Here is a 9,338-nt window from a genome sequence, read left to right on the forward strand (position 1 = left end):
TATCCAAGGACACCATTTGGTGCTTTTAGAAATAGTTATAACAGCATTTATCTTTATTCTTAGTCAGTCCAAGCGACCTTGCATCTAGTCAGATCATTGAGACAATACATACAGTGCATGACACAGAATCCACTGGGTTCAAGAAGTAGGCTTTTCAATCATTGAACCCTTCTAAATAATTACTGAGAGCTTGACTATTGATGAGCTGTTTCTGGTGTGTGTAGTATAACTGTATAAAGAGGAGGGGGTCAAGAGATTTGACCAGCAGCCTATAGGAGGGAATAGGTCTCCAAAGGAATCAGGACCTGTCACAACAAATCTGACAAGTCAGATGGAGAGGTGATGATGAGAGGTGACAGTAGAGGTTATGTGGTATAGCAGGGTCACTGGACCAGAGGCCATCCATGACAGACATGGTGACGATCATCACCATGCTCAGATTGTGATCTTTTTAGAGCTAACAACACGTCATGTGTGTAGATGCAACCACACCGTTTCATTTACTTGTCCATGTATAATGTGAAGCCATTACTGTGACAAATCAACAAAACCATTTCAGTGATTCTTTTTTATGTGTATCTGCCAAAGAAAACAATGTTAATAACAGTCTGCAGTCTGTAGATTTACAGTGGTTTGAAGTTTAGAACAACAGTAGCACTATACAGTATTTGGACAATTTAGATCTTACAGAAACACTGATTGTTTGTCACTCTACAGTATAGATGTTTTTCACCCTGGCTCCCCGTTGGCCTGCCCCACCAGCGGGCGGAGCAGGGTGTGGCAACTTCCCAGAACCGCTCTGACCCACAGGCTCCACTTTCTCTGCTAACAACAGAACCACAACAAACAGACACAATCAGGCCCTCATAACAGCTGTCAGAGCAGCTTACCTGCACACAGCCAATCTGTAAATAGCACACCTAACTACCTCATCCCCATTATGTTTTTTTTTTATCTTCTTGCTCTTTTGCACCCCAGTATCTCTACTTGCACATCATCATCTGTACATCTATCACTCCGGTGTTAATGCTGAATTGTAATTATTTCGCCTCTATGGCCTATTTATTGCCTTACCTCCCTACTCTTCTACATTTGCACACACTGTACATAGATTTTTCTATTGTGTTATTGACTGTACATTTGTTTATGTGTAACTCTGTGTCATAATTTTTGTCGCACTGCTTTGCTTTATCTTGGCCATGTCGCAGTTGTAAATGAGAACTTGTTCTCAACTGGCCAACCTGGTTAAATAAAGGTGAAATAAAAATAAATATCCTGCGTTGGGGAATGGAGGGGTGATGAAATATCCTGTGGCCATTAATCTTTCCTCGGGCGTTGAGGGTGACTGAAACCACAAGGACAGGCACTGATTAAATGTTTCTAATAGAGGCCATTCATCTCCCTGTAAAACTCCTCCATGTGTCACCACCACACAGATAACTATCTTTGTTCAGCCTGCCTCTCTCCATAGAGACATCAAGGTTTTCATAATGATGCACACAAGTTGATCAACAAGCTAAAATCTTACAGTGATGTCTTTGGATCTGTACAATAAATGACAAACGTACTTTTAGATTACTCATTTGTTGATGAGCATCCCATTCATGAACATCCCAACCTCGTTTCAGCATAACCAATCTGATCATGATGTTATAAAGGGCATTAATATTCCGAATGTATGTTTTGCATTAAGGACCACATGTTTATGGTCATCGTGCACTCCGATTATCCATAGCTGCTGCTGTTTTAACGGAAGATGGTTCGATAATATGCTACTTAGTATGACTTGTGTAGACACATTTATATTTTCACATTAGTCATCAATATCTCCCAATCTGCCAATTTATCAAACCTCAAACACTTTTGTTCTCTCTGTCTACCACAGGTGGAGCCAGGGCCTAGATAGATGATCAACTCACCACACCAGACTGGAATACAGATTTGTGGCCATACAAAGAGGGAACATTGAGTACAACATGGAATAAAACATCCAGGTGATAATATCTTTATAATATCAATCTAAGCAGTTTTTTTGGTAACGTATTAGAAGTCAGATTTTTTTTTTTTATCTTTATTTAACTAGGCAAGTCAGTTAAGAACAAATTCTTATTTACAAAGACGGTCTCCCGGGGAACAGCAGGTTAATTGCCTTGTTCAGGGACAAAACAACAGATTTTTACCTTGTCAGCTCAGGATTCGATCCAGCTACCTTTCGGTTACTGGCCCAAAGCTCTAACCACTAGGTTACCTGCCCTTTTATGATGGGTACTAATTTTGAATTGTACAATATCAGCAATCAACCAATTTACACAGACAGTCCATTCACCAGTCAATATTCCAAAGGTATAATCATTGTCTATGTCATCATGAATTACATTTATGTAAAAACATTTATCCTGCCAGGCTCCATATGGTTCACATGACTCCCACCAAACAGTAAGATCATTACATCCCAATTAAACATTTACCTAATTCAATCTCAGTTGAACAACTGTCTAATTTGATCAGTGTAGCAACATTACAGTACACATGCTGTACATCCACTGCTGACATCATGATGTCATGGGGTCAAACGCATCAACTGTGAGCTCCCTCAATGCATTAGACAAAGAGATTAGACAGAGCCAAGAAAGCAGTCTGCAACTTTTGTCAGAGTAACACAAAATGTAGTACCTGCACCATCAAAGTGGTGAGGTTGACTTCAGTATTTAAATCACGTAAGATAAGTTCATTAGCTCTATTCATTACCAATTAAATATAACATCTTTAAAAAATGTAAGCCAAAATATAATTCCACCATCTTTAGATGACACTACTGATTCTGTATGAGGAAATATGAGTTGGTTGTGACAGGGGCAAGGGAGGAGAAAGGGGAATGGTTACATGCTGGGATGGGCTCGTGGGGGGGTAGGTGTGAGATTATTCAAATCAGAGACAAAATAAAAACCTCCAAGCTTGGACAACAACGCCCTCCATTGGCCAACCGGAGCATATTTCCCTCCATACTGACACCCTCCATGTAAGCGCAGTGACCACATAGAGATGACCTCTACATACATATTTGACCTCCTGCTTGTCTCCTCTCTGCTTGGATGGAGACTCCTGGATGCTGACCAGACTGTTGGAGTAGGGTCGCCCAGGAACGAGAGAGACCCTCTTTTCTGTGGATGAATAAAAGTCATTCCATGAGACACAAGAGGTAAATAATGGACCTCTGAAACAATCAGTTTTTTTAAAGTTTTTTTTTACAAACTGAGCTTTGATTAAATGCCACATTTGGCCCCTGCTGTGTGTTGGTCTCTTAAGCCCAGGTCCCAGTGATGTGGCAGGGTATCAGTGTGGTGAGTGGGGCCATGGTTCCCCCAGACCACAGGAGGTGGCACATTCATTTGTATTTATTTTTTATTTTTTAACCTTTATTTAACTAGGCAAGTCAGTTAAGAACAAATTCTTATTTACAATGACGGCCTAGGAACAGTGGGTTAGCTGCCTTGTTCAGGGGCAGAACGACAGATTCTTATCTTGTCAGCGAGCAACCTTTTGGTTACTGGGCCAACGTGCTAACCACTAGGCTACCTTCCGCCCTAATGGGTAATGGCTGGAGTGGAATGGTATCAAATACATCAAACACATGTTTTACATGCATTTATGCCATTCCCTTTGCTCTGTTCCGGCCATTATTATGAGCCGTCCTCCCCTCAGCAGCCTTCACTGCCCCAGGCCCAGCGGTGATCAGCAAGGCCCAGCAGAGCTCCATCTGCTCTGGGTAACACCAGTGGCCCCTACCAGGGAGAGCAAGGGGTGGGGGTCACGGATGGGTAACTATGACAAGGTTGAGAGAGTCCTGGTCTGACATTACAGTACACCACCTCCTCTCTGCACTTCATCCTTCATCACCCCTCTCCCAGCAGTGGAGACCCCCTGCCCACCAGTACATGCACTTGAGTCCCACTCCGGGCACAGACTCCCCACTGAGTGACAGCAACAGGCCAGCAATGGCCACACACACACACTTACACACACACACAAACAAGCACGCATTACATGCCCTCACGTGCACACACACACACATGCATGTACACACATACACATTTACTCTGAAGAGAGGCATTCACTGTACAGTCTCCAGCCAGACGTGAGAAACAACACTAGTTTCCTTCCAGGGCTGCTGCTGTTTCTAATGCTCCATCAATCTAATGTTCCAGAGGGCAACTCTCTTAATGTTCCCCATCACAATGATAAAGGAAGATGTTACAAGAGCCATTTATTCTTCAATACGAACTCATACACAAAAAAACACCATCTGCATGTATATCAATAAACAATTACAATTTATAATTTATAATTTATAAAATCGGCAAATCTGTGCAAAATGACAAAGTATTCATTATTAGACCTTTGGTAACTGTGACACTAAATAATTTTTCTAAATTTAAGATGGATATAAATAACAAGCTCGTCTATTTGAATTTAATCATAAGATAAACGTAATATAAAATAGTGCATATGTGGAGTCTGCAGAATGTGTCACTTTGAAGCACACAAAATGATTGATTTGCATATAAAACCTACAGTAAAAAAACATACTAACCTTTGAGATGGTGGATACCTGCTCTATGGCAGGTAGTAGGCCAGAGAATGCCCCTTGGGTCTCCAGGGCTTGTTTCCACCAGCTGCCCAGCTTACAGTGACCCAGCCTATTCTCTGGGGTGCATCTGAAGCATGCTGCCTCCTCCTTGTGCAAGGCCTTCTCCCCTCCAGGTAACCTGTCTCTGGGGCTGAGGAGGTGCTGAGCTGGGGGATTGCGGCTGGAGTCGTTCCTGCGGGACAGAGGGACTCCAGGGACCTGTAGCTGTCTGGAGCGTACGGACCTCCGACGGGGGAGGAGCAGAGAGGAGTCCTGGAGAGAGAAGGGCCGGATATTCCTCCCAGAGCCCCCACTGTCCAGTTCCCCCTCCAGGGTAGAGCCTCTCTCTGTACTTGGGCCACTGGGCCCTGCACTTCCCAGCTCCTCCAGAGAACAAAAGGTCTGGTGGAGCTCAGAGAGCAGGTCCTGAGTGGTCTCAGTGAGGGCACAGGATGTCAGGATCTCTGGTTGGTCCACTGCATCCTGGGAGTCCTGGCAGAAACATTCTATTGCTTCCTCAAGCTATGGAGGGTCAGACACCCTCTGAACAAACACAGAAACCCAGCTGGCCAATACTGTAGGTGGTCTGCATAGTATGTACAGTATTTATGTAATTGGACAGTAGAGGTCTGTCACCTGTAAGGGCTCCAGCTCCAAGGAGCAGAGAGATGAAGCAACATCAGCCCCAGAGAAGAGGGAGGTCTGGGGGAAGGAGGTTCTCTGATTTGTCCCCTCCAGGTATGACGCTCCACACGTCAGTCACATGATTGATTTCCTCAGTCACTTCCTTGTAGTAGTCAATGTAATCTGGATTATCATGAACAAAAGTAATTTAGTTAAAGGGCCAACTATTTAAATATCTCTCAGTTAAGTCATACAGCAGATATAGTGAAAACACAGCCACAACACTGAGTGTAGTAACATTTGAAACACACCATAGTCAGGTGTCAGGAAGTTGTGACTCTCCACTTGGATCGCAGAAACAGAGGGCACTGATTGGTTGTCCTCATTACTATACAACTGAGGATGGAGGTTTAGTCTGCGCAGACTATGTCTGACAAACAAATGATCACATAAAGAACACGTCCTTATCTTACTGTACTTTATAACACAATGCTGGCCACAGAAAATAGTGCAACATTGGACTAATCAGTCTGTTGAAATTATAAAGTAAACATAGCCATTGTGTAAATGGAAGGTTTGAAAGGGGTCACCTTCTGTCTAATGTTACATCTACAGGGGGAACTGCCTCCTCTTCCACAATTACGAGGTTGTCTCCTGGTATCACAGGTCATGATCTCCTCTACTCCCCCCAATGGAAACATTACAAAATAAACAAAAAACACACTTTCAAGAACTCAGAAAACCGGAAAATGTTATGTTGGGGCAATATTCAAGAACTGTATTTCAAAAAGAGCTGACAACTTAAATCTTGAGTATCATACAGCTCCAGTCAGTGCATCTGTACATTTAACATTTACATTTAAGTCATTTAGCAGACGCTCTTATCCAGAGCGACTTACAAATTGGTGCGTTCACCTTAAGACATCCAGTGGAACAGCCACTTTACAATAGTGCATCTAAATCTTTTAAGGGGGGTGAGAAGGATTACTTTATCCTATCCTAGGTATTCCTGAAAGAGGTGGGGTTTCAGGTGTCTCCGGAAGGTGGTGATTGACTCCGCTGTCCTGGCGTCGTGAGGGAGTTTGTTCCACCATTGGGGGGCCAGAGCAGCGAACAGTTTTGACTGGGCTGCGCGGGAACTGTACTTCCTCAGTGGTAGGGAGGCGAGCAGGCCAGAGGTGGATGAACGCAGTGCCCTTGTTTGGGTGTAGGGCCTGATCAGAGCCTGGAGGTACTGAGGTGCCGTTCCCTCACAGCTCCGTAGGCAAGCACCATGGTCTTGTAGCGGATGCGAGCTTCAACTGGAAGCCAGTGGAGAGAGCGGAGGAGCGGGGTGACGTGAGAGAACTTGGGAAGGTTGAACACCAGACGGGCTGCGGCGTTCTGGATGAGTTGTAGGGGTTTAATGGCACAGGCAGGGAGCCCAGCCAACAGCGAGTTGCAGTAATCCAGACGGGAGATGACAAGTGCCTGGATTAGGACCTGCGCTGCTTCCTGTGTGAGGCAGGGTCGTACTCTGCGGATGTTGTAGAGCATGAACCTACAAGAACGGGCCACCGCCTTGATGTTAGTTGAGAACGACAGGGTGTTGTCCAGGATCACGCCAAGGTTCTTAGCGCTCTGGGAGGAGGACACAATGGAGTTGTCAACCGTGATGGCGAGATCATGGAACGGGCAGTCCTTCCCCGGGAGGAAGAGCAGCTCCGTCTTTCCGAGGTTCAGCTTGAGGTGGTGATCCGTCATCCACACTGATATGTCTGCCAGACATGCAGAGATGCGATTCGCCACCTGGTCATCAGAAGGGGGAAAGGAGAAGATTAATTGTGTGTCGTCTGCATAGCAATGATAGGAGAGACCATGTGAGGTTATGACAGAGCCAACTGTACTCTGTACAACTGTGAACTGTACTCACACTCAGTGGAGAATGCCATTACAACTCTCCTTCCGTGGCCTCCAACTGCTCTTAAATGCAAGTAAAACTAAATGCATGCTATTCAACCGATCACTGCCCGCACCTGCTCGCCCGTCCAGCATCACTACTCTGGATGGCTCTGACTTAGAATACGTGGATAACTACAAATACCTAGGTGTCTGGTTAGACTGTAAACTCTCCTTCCAGACTCACATTAAGCATCTCTAATCCAAAATTAAATCTAGAATTGGCTTCCTATATCGTAACAAAGCATCCTTCACTCATGCTGCCAAACATACCCTCGTAAAACTGACCATCCTACCGATCCTCGACTTCGGCGATGTCATCTATAAAATAGCCTCCAACGCTCTACTCAACAAATGCAGTCTATCACGGTGCCATCCATTTTGTCACCAAAGCCCCATACACAACCCACCATTGCGACCTGTACGCTCTCGTTGGTTGGCCCTCGCTTCATACTCGTCGCCAAACCCACTGGCTACAGGTTATCTACAAGTCTCTGCTAGGTAAAGCCCCGCCTTATCTCAGCTCACTGGTCACCATAGCAGCACCCACTCGTAGCACGCGCTCCAGCAGGTATATCTCACTGGTCACCCCCAAAGCCAATTCCTCCGTTGGTTGTCTTTCCTTCCAGTTCTCTGCTGCCAATGACTGGAACGAACTGCAAAAATCTCTGAAGCTGGAGACTCATATCTCCCTCACTATCTTTAAGCACCAGCTGTCAGAGCAGCTCACAGATCACTGCACCTGTATATAGCCCATCTGTAAACAGCCCATCTATCTACTTACCTCATCCCCATACAGTATTTATCTTGATCCTTTGCACCCCAGCATCTCTACTTGCACATTCATCTTCTGCACATCTACCATTCCAATGTTTAATTTCTATATTGTAATTACTTCGCCACCATGGCCTATTTATTGCCTTAACTCCCTTATCTTACCTCATTTGCACTCACTGTACATAGACTTTTTGTTTTCTTTTGTTCTACTGTATTATTGACTGTATGTTTTGTTTATTCCATGTGTAACTCTGTCTTGTTGTATGTGTTGAATTGCTATGCTTTATCTTGGCCAGGTCGCAGTTGCAAATGAGACCTTGTTCTCAACTAGCCTACCTGGTTAAATAAAGGTGAAAAAAAATAAACATTCCTGGTGTCTTTACTCAGGCTGTTGAAGGAGACAGGGTATGTGGCGCCCTCTAGTGTCAGAGGCAGGTCAGGGCAGCCTGGGTGGAGTATGTCTGCTGGGAGGGATGGGCTGTCATCCTGCCTACTTTGACTCCATCCTCCAGGGAGGAGATCTGCTGCAGCATCACTGTGCTTCCATACACATAAGGGATGCCCCATCTCAGCGGGAGCAGAGAGGAGGCAGCGCTGAAAGAGAACATAGATTCAGAGCTCTCCTTGGATGGGGATTGTGCCGGAGTCCAGTGTTTCTCCTGCATTGAGAGAAAGAAATTCATTATTTTAATAACCATCATTGCCCAAGTATAATACCGCAGCACGCTCACTCTCAGACAGAGCCACAGTAGTAAAGTACCTCAGCTATAAGAGGCGGATCGTCATTAGGTGGCTCTGTGTCTCCCTGCTCTCCAGCCTGTCAGTCATCATATCCACTGGGGAGGGGCTAGGGATGAGGTGCCTCCGGGCCTGGGTGGTCAGACTCAGCATCCGACAGCTCCTCTCTTGTTGGTAGGCCATGCCGCCTCCTCACTGGGTCGGCGGATATACCAACCACACAGTGATATTGCTTTATAACAACATTTGTGGGGTCATGTTTTATTATTTTTTTTTTTTTAATTCACCTTGATTTAACCAAGTAGGCTAGTTGAGAACAAGTTCTCATTTACAACTGTGAACTGGCCAAGATAAAGCAAATCAGTGCAACACAAACAACACAGACTTACACATGGAATAAACAAACATACCGTCAATAATACAGTAGAAAAAAAGTATATATAAGGTGTGTGCAAATGAGGTAAAATACGGGACAATAAAATAGGCCATACTGGCGAGGTAAATACGATATAGCAATTAAACACTGGAGTGATAGATGTGCAGAAGATGAATGTGCAAGTAAAGATACTGGGGTGCAAAGGAGCAAAAATAAATAAATAAATACCGTATGGGGATGAGATAGTTGGATGGGCTA

General features: G+C 44.7%; 1 protein-coding gene across 1 annotated transcript; it reads right to left on the bottom strand.

Moving 5' to 3' along the window:
• Positions 1-594: 594 nt before the first annotated feature.
• LOC115138804 (uncharacterized) lies at positions 595-8,887 on the bottom strand. Its single transcript, XM_065025007.1, has 4 exons — positions 8,784-8,887; positions 8,461-8,560; positions 4,592-5,149; positions 595-3,161 (listed from the first exon to the last, which is right to left on the bottom strand). Exons 1-4 carry the CDS (start codon positions 8,885-8,887, stop codon positions 2,880-2,882), a joined length of 1,044 nt encoding a protein of 347 aa, XP_064881079.1. The 3' UTR covers positions 595-2,879.
• Between the last annotated feature and the right edge of the window lie 451 nt (positions 8,888-9,338).

This window comes from Oncorhynchus nerka, linkage group LG12 (assembly GCF_034236695.1).
Source record: "Oncorhynchus nerka isolate Pitt River linkage group LG12, Oner_Uvic_2.0, whole genome shotgun sequence".
Classification (NCBI taxonomy): domain Eukaryota; kingdom Metazoa; phylum Chordata; class Actinopteri; order Salmoniformes; family Salmonidae; genus Oncorhynchus; species Oncorhynchus nerka.